We start from the raw sequence: 16,355 nt of genomic DNA on the forward strand, positions 1-16,355 counted from the left end.
GCAGTAAAGTGACCTGAGACATAGCGGGTCACGAAACTCGTCGGCAATTTTGAAAATAAAGCCCAATTGTCGATTAGCTCTGGAGATGATGTCATTGTAGTGGATTCTGAAAGTGAGTCTGCAGTCCAAGGTAACGCCGAGATCCTTTATGTGCTCTACACGAGCAAGATAGCGTCCGTAGAGAACATAGTCAAACATGATTGGTTCGATTTTTCGGTGAAAGGAAATAATGTTACATTTTTCTATGCTTAGACTCATCAAATTTCTTGAGCACCAGTCAGCAAAAAAACCTAACATATTCTGGAGATCCCAGCAGTCTGAGAGGCTTTTAATAATTTTGTAGATTTTCGTATCGTCTGCATAGAAAACGCGGCATCCTGATGGTATCAGCAAGGCGACGTCGTTTAAAAAGATCGAGAATAGTAGCGGTCCTAGGTTACTGCCTTGCGGGACTCCCGAGTTGTTTGAGAAAACATCCGATTCCGACGCGCCAATCTTGACATGTACATAGCGATTCACCAAGTAAGATCTGAACAAATCCACAGCAGTTGACGAGATGCCAAGTATCTCTAGCTTGGCCAGCAGGATATTATGGTCCACCGTGTCAAATGCAGCTTTTAGATCCATATACGCAGTATCGACTTGCCATCCTGAATCCATGCATCGCAGACAGTTAGAAGTGAACTGCACCAGGTTCGTGGACACGGAGCGCTTCGGGTAGAAACCGTGTTGTTCTGTATCGATATAATTTTTGCAGCGTGCGAACAGAGCACCATTTATGATAATCTCGAACAGTTTTGAGCAGGCACACAGGGAGGTGATTCCACGATAATTTATGACATTCCGTTTATCTCCTTTTTTGTGCACTGGGAACAGATAAGAAAGTTTCCAGCGGCAGGGGAACTCACATTGCTGTGCCAAGAGGTGTGACCCTACGTTGTGTTTTAAGCAGCAAAACAAAATAAAAGTATAACCAAAACGACCGACAAGACTATTACAATAGCCAATGTAACCGATGAGATTTTTGGTACATTCGTACTTCATCTTACTTACAAAGCAAATGAAGTGATTTACAATTTTGCTGTCTTCAAAAAAGTTGTGTGTTTAGATGATATTGAAAACTTTGTAGAACATATCGAATCCATTAGGTAAGATTTGCAATGCCCGAAAGTTCTAAACTTAGAGATGAACTAGCCTTCGGCTAAAAATCTCTTAAATTGCAAAAAAATAAAATTCTAAACTTGATTTTATGTTAGTTCTAACAAAAATCAATTCATATCTCTGTAGACTTATGACGTAGATACTTGTTGTCTCCAACAAAGTTTAATTAAATGCATCGTTCTATAACTTTGCCGAAGACATAAATATGTGATTACAAAAAGCTAGTTTTTCTAAGTGTAATACTAACTTAATACAAATTTATATGAATATATCAGAAGATGCAAAATAACAAAACTGGAAAATTCAAACAAAAAAGTTTTTAAGGCGGTACTACCGTTTGTACTCTAAAGTTTCTCAAAATGATATCATCTACAATGTTTCCATAGATGTTCATGGATTTTAACAAGACATAAAAAAAAAATTTTATCTTCCCTCAAATAAAGTAAAAAAAAAAAAAAAAATTAGAAACAGTCTAGAAGACATCAAAATCGTACACTCAATAGTTTTGTCGCAAATGGCCATGTCTCACTTTTTTATTCCGTCCCATCGTGTTCAGAGATTTTATGCCTCGGAAAAGCCCAACGGTCCCGACTGGGATTGAACTTAGGCCCTTTGGATAGAGAGGAAGTACAAGTGCTATAAAAATTTTACTTTTCTTTAAATAAAGGAACCAACAAGAAGAAAGTTGTTTCTGGACTGATGGACTGATCTGTTCGTTTGAGGTCTTTAGGCCAGCCACTGCATGCCTTTGTAGAATGTTTTATTTTCCTATCGAGAAGAATACAGCTTGCAAAGTTCTTTCATCGGGCCGAGAATCGAAACTATCGCCTCAAGTATCATTAGTGACTGGTCACATTAAGCTTGCAGTTGATAGGAGGTCCAAATGAATAAATTTGATTCAACGGTAAATCCAAAAATCCCAGCCACAGCAACCAACCTCATTACAACCATGGTAATCACCCAAAGAGGAATATGAAGAAATTAAAGCCAATAAAATACATTTGAAAATATTAAAAGGTTGTCAATTGCATATGTCATGCTTGAGCTGCTCTGCGGCTGCCACGCCGTCGAGAAGGCATACATTGGTACACTTCTCGCTTCATGGCTGCCCCGCATGTCGTGCCATCGATCGCGAGTAAAGTGATCCTCAATCCTCGTCGTCATCGTCGTCGTATCCAGTTTCAAGTTGCCGTACGCCTCGCGTGGACTCGGACATTCTTGTCCCTCACGCAAACACGAATCTCATTCATGATCATGTGCCCCGTCACGGTATCCACTGTTCAGCCGCGGAGTTTCCTCCTGATCTCCTCCTCCACCAGCACCTCCAGCCAGAGGGCACCGGATGTTTATTATTTATTCAAAATTCATTCAATTCGATCGTGGATCGACATACAAGGATGGTTCTTTTCCCCCGATCGTGCTCTAATGTCACAGAAGATTGCTACCTTTCTCTGCTGATGGACAGGGGAGGCTGTAAATCTTGCCATCGTGTGACGGATTCAATCTTGTGATCTTTGTTTAGTCTTCCAGCGCTTTAGATGGATTGCTCCGGATCGATCCTTCCTGAGTTTGATTGACATTGCGCGACCAACTTCAAGTCCCGAAATCAAACAGATTTTCATTCTGCCCGACTTGTGCTACCACATTTTAACATTTCAATAAACCATCGCTGCCGGAGTGAAGGTATTTCAAGAACAGGGGCGCCAACGAATGACCACCAGAAGCGCAGGATCATTTATAACCGGTGGCCAACAACGGGGAAGATATTTTTTTTCGAGAAATTAATTCCATAATCCGCGATGATAAACAACTTTTCCGAAAACATAAACTCACACATGCAAGCATGCATAAGCAGGGCCAGCGGAAAGAGAGAGAGAGAGGGGCCCGCATAAATGATTTGATTCCCGATTTGATATTCGGCGGACCGCCAAGATCGCGCGCGCAGTAGCAGCCCAATATGCCAGCGCAGTCAGCAGTCAGTGGCGGCCGCGCTGTTTTCTGGCATGAGATATTAGAGATGGACGTGCTGCGATTAAAAAAGAACATCCCTTCCTCCACACCCCTCCCCCCACTAGATGGACTAGCCCCGGCGGGATCGGGACGGGTCCTCTGAACAAAACAAAAAAGTGAGCCATAGTTAAAAGAGAAGCGCGCGCTCGAGGCACCAAAACGAGCCGAGGCATCATTAGAGACAATGTACCTTTTTGTTGTTATGTTTAGATAACAATCTCCAGTAGACATAAATCTTTTTCAATCTATTTAAAATTAATGTTATAGTTTAGCCTAGCGCCTTTCGGTCGATGGGAACCCGACCCCCACTGCCAGTGTTCTGGATCGAGAGGATTCGTGCGGAAGACAGGCAGCAAGCGGGAGGCATATGGGGATTGCCACTCTCTTTTCGCTCTAATGGATATTGCGGAGTGGAGTCTGTGGAGAGAACGAGGAGGAGGAGGGGGGGGGGGCGTTCTGACGCGCCGATGTGTATATGGTAATGGGTTTATGTGTGCCACCTATGACCACCTATCAGCCTGCCGAGGAGGCTTTTCTATCGCTGCTGTACTCCCTCAGGGGGGAAACCGAAATATCTATCATCGTCATCATCAGCCCATGGCTACCGGCGTCGCGTCGCCAGGGCTGATCTCGAGAATATGTATGTAACATGATTTCCAGCTCGATAAGCCGCCGAAGAATGGTGCAAGTAATTCGGTAGGAAAGAACGGTCCGGTGGAGATGGGAATCCATCAAATCAACTCACGATCGGGCTAATGTATGGAGAATTTATGCGCATATGGGTCGTGGAGAATCTGGGTAAGTTATAAGAGATGCGATTTTTTTTCTCGAAATTTGGTATCCACTGATATAAAGTGGAGTATAGCTCAAAGTGAAGTTTTCACATGGATTTTAAATGTTACTTGAACCGATGTTATTTATTATGAAACGTAGATGACCTTGGGGTATCTCATAGCTCACTTGATAAAGTCGTAGCTATAGAGCAGGACCATGCTGGAGTCGGATGGGTTCGATTCCCGGTCCAGTGTTGGAATTTATCGGGATGGAAAATATTCAACTTCTACTATGCAACGGGGGCTCCAAAGGGAAACGTTAATATGAAAAAAAAAAATCACATCTAAAAATACAAAGGGACTTGATACATTTATTATGCAAAGGGGAGGGGGACCAAAGGGAACAATTCATATAAAAAATGTTCTCCAATTATCCAAAAGGGGACCAAATTTTCACCTCGAATTATGCACAAGGAGATCATAGGGAACAATTCATATGATAAACTGTCACCTCTTATTATGCAAAGGGGACCCAGGGGAAAAATTCATATGATAAGTTTACACTTCTTATTACGCAAAGGGGGGACCAAAGTGAAAAATTCATATGAAAATGTATCACCTCCTACTTTGCAAAGAGAAACATTCATATTAAGAATTTCCATCTCCTACTTTGCAAAGAGGCGCTCGGAGGGAAACATTTATGTGAAAAATGTCCACCTCTCATTATGCAAAGGGGGACCAAAGGGAAAACAATCATATGAAAAATTATCACCTCCTTTTATGGAAGGAGAGACGAAAGGGAAAAAAACATATGAAAAAAATTCCCCTCCTGTTATACTAAGGGGGGAGTAAAAGGAAAAACTTATATGAAAAATTATCACCTCATATTATGGAAAAGGGTGACCAAAGGATCATAATGATTTAAAAGAGCGCAAACTTGATTTCCTAGGGATCCATTTTGTTAGTTTATGGATCTTTGTTAAACGTTTTATGGATCATTTGAAATTTGTTTGAGGGTGATTTGTACAATTGATAGCTCATTATTTAGACATTTAGTGGTACCGTAAAACGGGGTAACATTGTTAGTTTTTTTTAAAGTTTATTCTAATTTTTTTTTACACCAATTTAATATTTTTCAAATTTTGTTTCTTCTTTACACAAGTACTGAGGATTCGTTAGTAATATGTTTAACCCGTAAAGTACCAGGACGAACGATTTTTTTTTCAACAATCTCGTTCTCAGCAATGCCTCATCCGATTTTCATGAACTTGGATTTTTATTCAAGGGGAATAGTTGAACTAACTTTTGTCGTAGGTACCACCCCCTTGGAACCCTCCCCGTTCTTGAGAGATGTAAATATGTCTGTTTTTTTTTGTACTTTTTTAACCAGTTTGTCCAAATGTTTTGAATTTTCACGCGAATCGGTTGTCTGGTGCAGCAAATGATATCAGATAGATGAAATATGATTAGTAAGACTGAATTTAGATATTTCCATAACGTATGGCTACGATATTATCGGTTCCGAGAGTCCCGGAAATCGGTTCTATAGGACATAGTTCATAGTTCAAACAGGTGAATAAATAATATGAATATAGTTTTGACGTAGAACTACGTCTGTGATTTCTATAGGCCGAACATGTAACGAAATTTTGAAAGATTTTGAACGTTAATAACTCAGCTGCCCCTGGACCACTTTCAATAATTTTATCACCAATCAATCAGAAATATTTCTACGCATCGATAGCAATGCTGTTGATTTTAAACAAAAAACTATTGAAAAATTGGAAAATGTCAAGGATTGTCCAAAAGCGTCTAATTAACTAACAAATCCACCAATCACGTATGTACATGCATATGCTGCTTCCTCAACACTGTCATCAAAGGGTCTTTAGTAGACAAATCAAGTCGAAGTGGCATTCGCCTCCGATCTTCGGGCATGCGCGAATAGGGAGGATGAAATTGCATAACATTTTGCACACTCATCGCCATATTCAGAACCACACGCTCCTAACGAGCACACAAAATGCTCTCCAGAGTTGTAATCTTGTAACCAAACTTGGAAGCGGGGGTACAAGTGATTTTGATCGACTTTCTGTTTCGTTAATAACTCGACGGCAAAAACATCCCTTGATGCGTTTGTTGTTCTGGATGATAGAAGAGCATAGCAGAAATAGTGCGAAATAGGTTAGTGAAGTCATGGTCATCAAAAGAGGGAATCGATGAAGATAATTGACGTTAACCCCTCTGCTTCTAAGCCCCTTAATGCAGTCGTCGTCATAGCAATCACAACGACAACCAGGGTTCTGCATTTTCGAAACAAAGAAAAGAAAATGAACTCTCCGCAGAATCACTTCATTTCGAGCAATATCATTTTCGTGTAAGTCATCGTGTTTCTTGTTATCGAGTCATGTTGAACATTCCTCTTTTCAAACATGAATGGACTATCACTTGTTTCGTTCGTCAAGTGCTTCAGTTCATTTCATTTGAAGCAAAGACTTGTTTCAATTGACGCAATGCACGACTCGAAAACTGCTTCCTTCGTTTTTTTCCACTTTCACTTCAATTCGGGGCTCATTCGACTTGTTACGACTTGACGACGCAGGCATCAACATATAGTATCCGAATAGTTTCCGCACAATATCGGTTGCCGATAGGGATGGCATCCGGATTATATGTAGTAATACTAGATTCTTTTGTATTAAACGAAAATTAAATTAACGAGGCCATTCTGGAGTCCAAGATGGCAGCCATCGGGGTCGGGGAAAGTCTCAAATACCCCCCACAATACGTGTATTTTCAGAACGGGAACGACGCAAAGGTGTCGGAAATCGATATTCGTCTTTATTTTGGAATCCAAAATGGCGGCCATCGGGTTTCAGAAAAAGTTTTAAATACCCTACAATAGGGTATTTTCGGAACGGGGATGCCGCGTAGATGCTGAAAATCGATATCCGAAGCCATTTTGGAATCCAAGATAGTGGCCATTGGTTTTTTGAAATGTCAAATACCCTAAGATATGGTTATTTTCGGAACGGGACGCTATGTTTTCGATATCCGACGCTATGTTGGAATCCAATATGGCGGCCATAAGGATTCAGAAAGTGTCAACTATCTTACAATATGGGTATTTTCGGAACGGGGATGCCGACAATCGATATTCGATGCCATTTTGGAATCCAAGATGGTGGTCATCAAGTTTCATAAAACGTGTTATGGGTGTTTTCGGAACAGAGACAACGCGTGACTGGCGAAAAAGGATATCCGATGCTATGTTGGACTCCAATATGGCGGCCATAGGGTTTCAGAAAAAGTGTCAATATGGTTATTTTCGGAACAGGGACAACGCGTAGATGCCAAAAATCGATATCAGATACTACTTTGGAATCCGATATGGTGGCCATCAGGGTTCAGAAAGTGTCAAATACCCTACAATATGGGTATTTTCGAAATGGGGACAACGTGCAACGTACCGAAAATCGATATCCGATGCCATTTTGGAATCCAATCTCTAGACGTCACCCCAATTCAAAAAGTACCCATTTTGATGGGTAAACAAACCACCCGACAATGATAAATTTGGCATCCACGTGCACAGATCTATGCGCATACGCTTAAATGAACCGAGTGAACAAACAACAAAAGTCATAAAACTGCACGAATTTGGATCGAACAGCTTCGCTTCAATGCAAAAGTAATTTTATTTGACAATGAAAGAATAAATGAAGACTAGTCAAGCCAAAACAAACTGCATGAAAACTGATCGAAAGTGGTTCTGTTGATGTTGAAGGGGGCATGCTCGAAGCGAAGACAGAATGACTTTCAATTGAAAGTGATGGTCGACAGCTTCATCGTCGCTTGACGATTTTCGATTGAAAGTGACTTTGTGGGGCCCTGACGACAACTAGCATCGCACCGCTTTTGGTTCATAGATTACACTTGCTGGTTGCAATTGTGCTGTTCGAAATTTTCGAAGGACCACCCAGGGTTGCCTGAAAGTTCAATTATTCACTATTTTCTAGGGATGTCAAAAAGTTCAATTCGATTAAATATTTATCGAATTTACAATTACTTGAGCGCGTAACCGACATTCCTTCTTATTTCTAATCGTTTGATTTAGCGCAGTAGAGAAAATAAATATAAGTACTAATTTATCTGAACAGATATAGAGAAGGACCATAACATTTTTAAATGAATTCGCTGAAAAAAATGTTAAACGTCTTTTTGCTAAAGGCTAAGATTTACCAACTTGTTGAGAGAAGGAGTTGAATGAGAAAAACTAAAAAGGGGAGAAGCTTTAGCTGGGTGGACACTGATATTCTACCGGCTGTTTCTATACAACGCATTATTTAGTATAGAGCGGCACAGTAGATGAAGTGTATAATAAAATACCCAAAATGGGTGGGGCATGATTTTCTAGCTTTTGAAAAATGATTATTTTTCATATCCGATTGACAAGCGACAAAATGGTAAAAAGAGGAGGAACTGACCGAAGCTCCTCCTATTTGGAGGTGTCGTTAGCATCTAATGTTTCATTCAAAGTCCAGTGCCGTATTATTTATTGAATCGCAGTTAACAAATCATATTTATTATATAAGACCACGTTGTCCTAAATCACCATTGCGTACAACCGTATAGGGATGTCCCTTGTAGTTGTTTAATATGTTTGTAAAATATGTAACACATACTATATAAAAACTAAAAAGATATTAACGGAAATACCCTAAGCTAGAATGTGGCACCAGCGTTTCCAATTAGGAAAAATCGTAGAGAGTAAATTTAATCAATATTTTATGCTATCAAAGTTACCCGCATTATCAATGATACTCCGTTTTACGGCACATTTTTCAATTTTGTTGCTAAACTTTGCTTAACATATGGATCATATTGATATTTTTTATGGATCATTTATATTTTTTTTTGGGTGGTGACTTGTGGAAAATGAAAAAGAGCTGAGAGATCTCAAATTTGAGTCAGTTTCTATGTTCATATGTGTTGCTATGACAAATATATGCTAAGCTAATGTTACTTAAATTTGCTTAAAACGTTAAAATACTTCCGATTTACTATATACTTTTATAAATTTTTTGCATTAAACCATACCTAAGACTATAAAAAACTGTTGGCATAAATTGTAGGTATTAAAATTATTATAAATCTTTAAAGTTTAAAAAATGATGTTCAAAACCTCTTAAAATAAACGAAAAGATCGTTGAGAAATTATCAATTCCAGCTTATAATTTATGCTAGTATAATTTTCAAAGCAACAGCTGACCAGCATGCTCCTGTTTATCTCCACATTCCCAGTAAATCCCCCCGAGGGATTTTGCAAAAGAGTATCAACCACACCGTTCGGCGGTAGGTACAATGCAACTGCATACGCGGAAAAACGCATCTTTCCTGGTCTGCGTGGCAAAGTGTGTGCGAGCTTGTGCGCTAATCACGTTTTTGCAATTTGCACAAAAGCTGCAATTTTCGCTTTATGCTATTATCCGGTTTGCATACGTTTCATTGCTTTGGAGGTGCTCTACCAGGAAATATGGAAATGAAGAGTGGCCCCATGTCCTGGCTGCGCGCAGATGCATTCATATCGGATGGGGCTGATGTTGAACGTGCATCCGTTGATAATCGTTCAATTATTTACCCGTTTGTGGCGTCTTTTGTGAAATGTAATTTGAAAGGCACGATTGTGCAGTAGCTGGTGATTTCAAAACTGCACATTTTGAATGCATTTTGCGGTGGCGTTCTTTGAGTGGAATCATATCGAGTTTTGTTTTTGGCGATTATTTTCCCTTCAGTTTATTCTCATTGATTCGAAATTTTCCTAATAAATGATACATTCTGCAAACCAAATCCGTTGGTAATAATTTCACAATCGTAACCTATAATGATAAAACATTACACAATTTATTCTCAAACGGTTGAAAACTTCGTCAACTTACGTGCCATCCATGCACCCAATATCCGGTCGTCTGAGCCGTCTTTCCGATTGTCATAGTAAGAAATTTGGTAAAACTTTCCAAATTGGCACAAACCAGCCAACCTAATTTTGTCATTGCAAACTGTCCGGTCAAGGTGGTTTTCACAAAATACGGTGTAACGGTTTGACATTCCACTCCGAACGGACGCAACTCTTCCCGCATGGCTAGACTGAAGCTCAACATGAACGCCTTGGATGCACCGTATATCAACACAGTAGGCACTGGCGTTAGTCCGAAGGCAGAGGAAATGTTGATCACCAAACCGCGGAGACGCTGCTTCATCTGAGGGAGCACTATGTGACTCATCATCACGACTGCATTGATGTTTACATTGACCACACGCTGATGACCGTCAATCGAGTCAGCCTCGAAGTAGGTGGCGTAACACTGACCGGTACCGACGTTGTTCACTAGATGGGGTTAGTGTTATGCATAATCAGTCTCATTTGTCCCAGTTTAACTGATGGAAATATTTTACCTAGAACACCGATCTCAAGGTCAGCAATTTTTTCCTTAAGGTAGTTGTACACTTCGTATGCCTTAGAAAAATCGACTGGAATTGACCTGACTTGCACTTTGAATTTCTCTTCAATTTCCTGAACGGTTTTGGCTAATTTTTCATCTGGCATCGCGATGATCACGATGTTGAGACCTTGTCGGGCAAAGAACATCGCATACTGCCGTCCGATTCCATCTGAGCCTCCGGTGATAACTTAAGAAAAATCATATTTAGTAATCATAATGCTTCATTTGAGATCTAGAACCTTACCAGCCCATTTTCCGTAGCGTTGCACGTAGTCACATCCAACTGTCCACTGCTGCTTACACAGGCCCCAACAGATACCGACCAATGATTTGAACGTGTCGTAGCTCCACAGCACTAACGCACAGATTCCCACAGCCGAGAGTACATCCATCTTGATTGGCGATCGTTTACCTTACTGAGGCTGGTGCAGTGCAAGTGCAAGTGCAAGTGAGATTTTTTGTTTGCACCTTCAGCTAAGTATCATAAACTTCGTAAACAGCACGTGGCTGCGTGTTGAGATAGAACCTTGGGGTCACGGCAATATACGGTATCGTATCTGAACTGGGTTCACTTGTTCAGTTCCGAGCCGGTATGTTAGTGTGAGTGAAGTGTTGCAGTGCATTTGAAAGGCTTTGCATAATATTTATATTTGGATTGCAGTTGACTTGGTGCAATGTACGATTACATTATCATGGATACACTTATATATAATATAAGAATAGTAGGTTTATCTCAACTTCAATCAGCCCGTGTTCTCCCATTCCTTGCATCTGAAAGAAGAAGACTAAACGTCTTATCTTATCATGTTCAATTAGCTGGATCTTAGACAGCGGTCTCATATAGGTTAGTCGGCTGAAGCATGCAAATTTAATCAATTAATTTAGATGGTCTGTTCGAGTCTTGAAATCTTTAAATTAAATGAATCCAAACCATACAACCAGCACGCATGGGAGTAAAAGAGAAGGAATAACAGCTGCCAATATTTATCTTTAATTTGCATCATTTGATGTCGATAAAGCAGAGCATGCTATTATTTTGGCTTGGTTTGACATTTCTCTTCTGGCATAATATCGGCGCCAGCCCGTGTAACGTCAAAAAGAGCTGAAACATTCAGATAGTGGTTATCGCAATGAATATCTCCATAATCCTAACTTCAATCTGTCAAACTGTCTTAAGCAAAGTTGTTCCTTTTTAGTTTAAGCTGAAGGAATATTATTTCTTCATACATTTCAACCAATATCCTCATATAAATTTTAAATCATAATCGGGGTTGGCCCGATGAAAAAATGATTAAAAATTTCCTCCATATAAATGTGGGCCAGTCTAACCTACATGTTCATACCCAGTTGGTTACTGGGGTAATTTGACCGTTTTTAATCTGACCAGTTTTTAGTTAGAACCTATCTAATCTGCACGCCGTGCAAACTCAATTTTTTTATCAAACGTCATTTAGCACATGGAATGGAGTAAAATGAAATGGAACGGTTCGGAACGGAACGCAAAATCACAACAAAACAGCTTTGCTGATGGTCATAGGGTTACTAGAAGTTCAAATTAAAAATGAACCCCGTTAATATGCACGAAATGTCGTTCAGATTAACGGGGGTCCACGGTACTTAGATTTTGAGTTGCAATAAAAAGAAGCATGCAAAATAATTTTTGTTACATCATAGGGTTCTAAGGATGTAATGTCAGCCTAGCCCCTCACTTCAGCCTATCAAGCAAATAACTAATTTATTCAGCAATAATACAGATGAGTAATGAAAAACTAATATCACATCTACTGTGAAATTGTAATCCGTAAATGAATTGCCTATTTTTGGGACAAATTTAGTACGTTTATTGCTCTTTTTCAAAGAAAAAGTTTAGTGAAATTTTCTTAATTTTCGATTTCTAGGCGCCATAATCATGCCGTAATATTGCACTAATGAAAATCTACACTGCGGTAGTCATCAAAAACCTGATAATTTCATGAATTGAAAGGGCTTACCTTTTTGTAGCAATATCAATATCACAGTTTTCACTTGTATTGTAAATTTAGAAAATTTAACGCAAATTGCGCTTTAAAACTATGGGCCGAACTTTAGGGACGTGATTTTGAGACGTGTTTTTAATTATGGCCTACGAAATTTATATGATGACTTTATATTGGTATTGGTGAAACCATTTTCGTAGACGACGAGTCTGCACACTGGTCCTGTAGGAAAATCCCATAATCAAATGTCAGTTTCGAGAAACATAGCGAATGGTTTCTTTACCTTTTCACTCCACTGAAAAGCCCCGAAGGCAAAATGGATCGAAACGGTACGTCAATTCGTGTCTACAAAGCTTCTGTAGCTCTTTAATCCTATGGGGAAATCCGATAAGCAAACGTCACTAGATGTCTGAAAAATGGCAACGAAAACGCCCGTAGCCAAGTGTCAATCTTTGCGTGAAAATTCCATGTCCGTAAACGAACTAGTTTTCTAAAAGGGTGTATACCCGTACATGAAAAAAAAACAAAACTACCCAACAGATGAGTTATTTTATATTAGTATTTAGAAATGCCTCTCATGTTAAGAAATACAAAACAGCCAGTGAGTAAAAAACTCTGCCATTTTATAGCTAACACGAATGTTTACATTTTTTTAACTCTTTATTTGTCCCAAATTAAAAAAAAATTACATATTATTTTTAACCTAGGTGCTCCAGTTACTACACTAACTTACCAGCCTTAATTGTTATGATATATATCTAAGTATTTTTACATTGTTCCTGTCTTGGCAATTCAGTATTTTAAACAGGTTTTTTTAAACCTGCATGTCAGTATAACAATTGATATCTTAAAACTAAAAACTAAAACTAAATCTTATCTAAGTATAAAGAGAATTAATCGTTGCAATTGAGGATTGCAATGATTTTTGCCTGAAATTATTAATTATTTTGTTGGACATTTGTTCTAAAGTCTCAACATTCGAAATTCTATGCACTTCGGTAGTACTGTACCAGGGAGGCAACTTCAAAATCATTTTCAGAACTTTGTTCTGAATCCTTTGAAGTGCTTTTTTCCTGGTAGTGCAACAACAAGACCATATTGGCACAGCGTAAAGCATGGCCGGTCTAAAAACTTGTTTAAATACGAGAAGTTTATTCGTCAGGCAAAGTTTGGATTTCCTGTTTATAAGAGGATACAAACATTTTATATATTTGTTACATTTGATTTGAATGCTTTCAATGTGATCTTTAAAAGTTAATTTTTGGTCAAGTATTAATCCAAGATATTTCACTTGGTTTGACCAGGAAATAGAAACTCCGTTCATAGTGACTATGTGACTACTACTAGGTTTCAAAAACGAAGCTCTAGGCTTATGTGGAAATATTATAAGTTGAGTTTTGGAAGCGTTGGGAGAAATCTTCCATTTTTGTAAATAAGAAGAGAAAATATCTAAACTTTTCTGCAGTCTGCTGCAAATAACACGAAGACTTCTTCCTTTAGCGGAAATGCCTGTGTCATCAGCGAACAAAGATTTGTGGCAACCCTGAGGCAAATCAGGGAGGTCTGAAGTGAAAATGTTATACAATATAGGCCCAAGAATGCTACCCTGAGGAACTCCTGCTCTAACAGGTAGTCGAGTTCTGTCAGTTAAATAATTTTGAACTAATTTCATAATGTAAAGTGGAAAATTAAACTTTTTCAATTTAGCAATCAAACCTTCATGCCAAACACTGTCGAATGCTTTTTCTATGTCTAGAAGAGCAACTCCAGTTGAGTGGCCTTCCGATTTGTTTGAACGAATTAAATTGGTAACTCTTAAGAGTTGATGAGTAGTTGAATGCCCATGGCGAAATCCAAACTGCTCATCTGCAAAAATTGAGTTCGTATTGATGTGAAGCATCATTCTATTCAAAATTATCTTTTCAAAAAGTTTACTTATTGAAGAAAGCAAACTTATTGGACGGTAGCTAGAAGCTTCAGCTGGATTTTTATCCGGCTTCAAAATTGGAACAACTTTTGCATTTTTCCATTTATCAGGAAAGTTAGCCAAATGGAAACATCTGTTAAATAATTTTACCAAGAAAGACAAGGTACTCTCTGGGAGTTTTTCGATGAGGATATAGAATATTCCATCATCACCTGGAGCTTTCATATTTTGAAACTTTTTAGTTATATACCTTACTTCGTCCAAATCAGTCCCCCAGGAATCATCAAAAATATTTTCCCGAGAGAAAATATTCAGAAAATCCCGAGCAACCTGATTCTCAATAGGACTAGTAAGACCCAAACTGAAATTATGGGAACTCTCGAATTGCTTGGCAAGTTTCTGAGCTTTTTCCAAATTTGTGATCAAAATTTTACCACCTTTTTTAAGCGCTGGAATAGGCTTTTGAGGTTTTTTCAAAATTTTTGTGAGTTTCCAAAAGGGTTTGGAACTCGGGTCTAATTTAGAAATATTATTTTCAAAAGTTTTGTTCCTCAGGGCAGAGAATCACTTTTTAATTTGTTTTTGCAAATCCCGCCAGATAACCTTCATGGCAGGATCGCGTGTTCTTTGATATTGTCTCCTACGGACATTTTTAAGACGGATCAAGAGCTGAAGATCGTCGTCTATTATAATTGAATCGAATTTAACCTCGCATTTTGGTACTGAGGCAGCTCTTGCTTCAACTATAGAAGTAGTCAGAGATTCAAGAGCATAATTTCATCTTTGGTTTGCAAAGGAATGTTTGGATCGAAGTTATATTCCATAAATGTTCTATATCGCTCCCAATCAGCTCTATGGTAATTGAAAATAGAGCTGTTGGGATTACAAATTATTTCTTGGGATATTTCAAAAGTTACTGGAAGGTGATCAGAACCGAAGTCAGCATGGGTAACCAGTTGGCTACAAAGTTGACATGAATCAGTTAAGACTAAATCAATAGTTGAGGGATTTCTTGCTGAAGAAAAGCATGTTGGGCTGTTTGGATATTGAATAGTGTAAAAACCTGCAGAACAATCATCAAACAGAATATTACCATTGGAATTGCTTTGAGCATTATTCCATGAGCGGTGTTTTGCATTAAAATCACCAATAATGAAGAATTTAGACCTATGACGGGTAAGTTTCTGGAGGTCACCCTTGAGAAAATTCTTTTGCTGGCCTACGCATTGGAATGGCAAATAGGCAGCTATAAACGTAAGTTGTCCAAATTTTGTTTCAACGGAAACTCCCAAAGTTTCAAAAACTTTGGTTTCAAATGAAGAAAGAATTTTATGTTTTATTCGTCTATTGTCTTCGTTGGTTATTTTTCGTGGGTGCGATTTGAACGGTGAATTGCGAAGCGAGTGGGTCGGGATTCGACTAATATACTAAGAAGACTCGCCTTGAGGAGTCTCACCGGGAAGGAACTTTGCTGGTCCACATGCAAGCAGATTAATTGGCTTGCTTGGCGCATAAGTGTACCGAGTTGTATATGGTTCTGGCCTCGTAACACAAAAACCGTTGCATAGTGATCTATACGATAGTAAACATGCACTTTCTAAGTTAATACTTGTGATATTGATGAGCAATGTTTATGAACTCTATAATTTTCACATAAGTTTTGATCATCTGAAATTGGTGTTCGGAAACTTTAAAAAAGATATCTAACTTGTTAAATTTAAAAAAAAACCCTATAGTGTTGCCACGTGTTGCGTTATATTTCAAAGAAGTGAGTCACTTCAAACTGATCCATTTCACCGTAAGATAAACATGCGGAGTAACCAACTATGAAAGTCTTCTGAACACACAGACGTCAACATGTAAAACAATAACGTTGGGGAATTTTCACTATTAAACCACTGTTCGTCAATCAAATCCGATTTTAGTATCACTGGTGTCACAATCTGACTCCCTTTTGGTACAAAACACATTGTGTTTCTATTTTGGTACGGCTCATTTCGAAATT

At 38.7% G+C, this 16,355-nt stretch overlaps 1 protein-coding gene across 1 annotated transcript; it reads right to left on the minus strand.

Annotated features, from left to right (window-relative positions):
* Positions 1-9,320: 9,320 nt before the first annotated feature.
* On the minus strand, positions 9,321-10,874 carry LOC135701528 (very-long-chain 3-oxoacyl-CoA reductase-like). Its single transcript, XM_065222347.1, has 4 exons — positions 10,692-10,874; positions 10,401-10,634; positions 9,884-10,332; positions 9,321-9,823 (listed from the first exon to the last, which is right to left on the minus strand). The coding sequence occupies exons 1-4, from the start codon at positions 10,837-10,839 to the stop codon at positions 9,725-9,727; spliced, it is 930 nt and encodes a 309-aa protein (XP_065078419.1). The 5' UTR covers positions 10,840-10,874; the 3' UTR covers positions 9,321-9,724.
* Positions 10,875-16,355: the final 5,481 nt, after the last annotated feature.

This window comes from Ochlerotatus camptorhynchus, unplaced genomic scaffold (assembly GCF_037179485.1).
Source record: "Ochlerotatus camptorhynchus isolate MF236.1 unplaced genomic scaffold, CSIRO-AGI_Acam_v1.1 ptg000167l, whole genome shotgun sequence".
NCBI classification, from domain to species: domain Eukaryota; kingdom Metazoa; phylum Arthropoda; class Insecta; order Diptera; family Culicidae; genus Ochlerotatus; species Ochlerotatus camptorhynchus.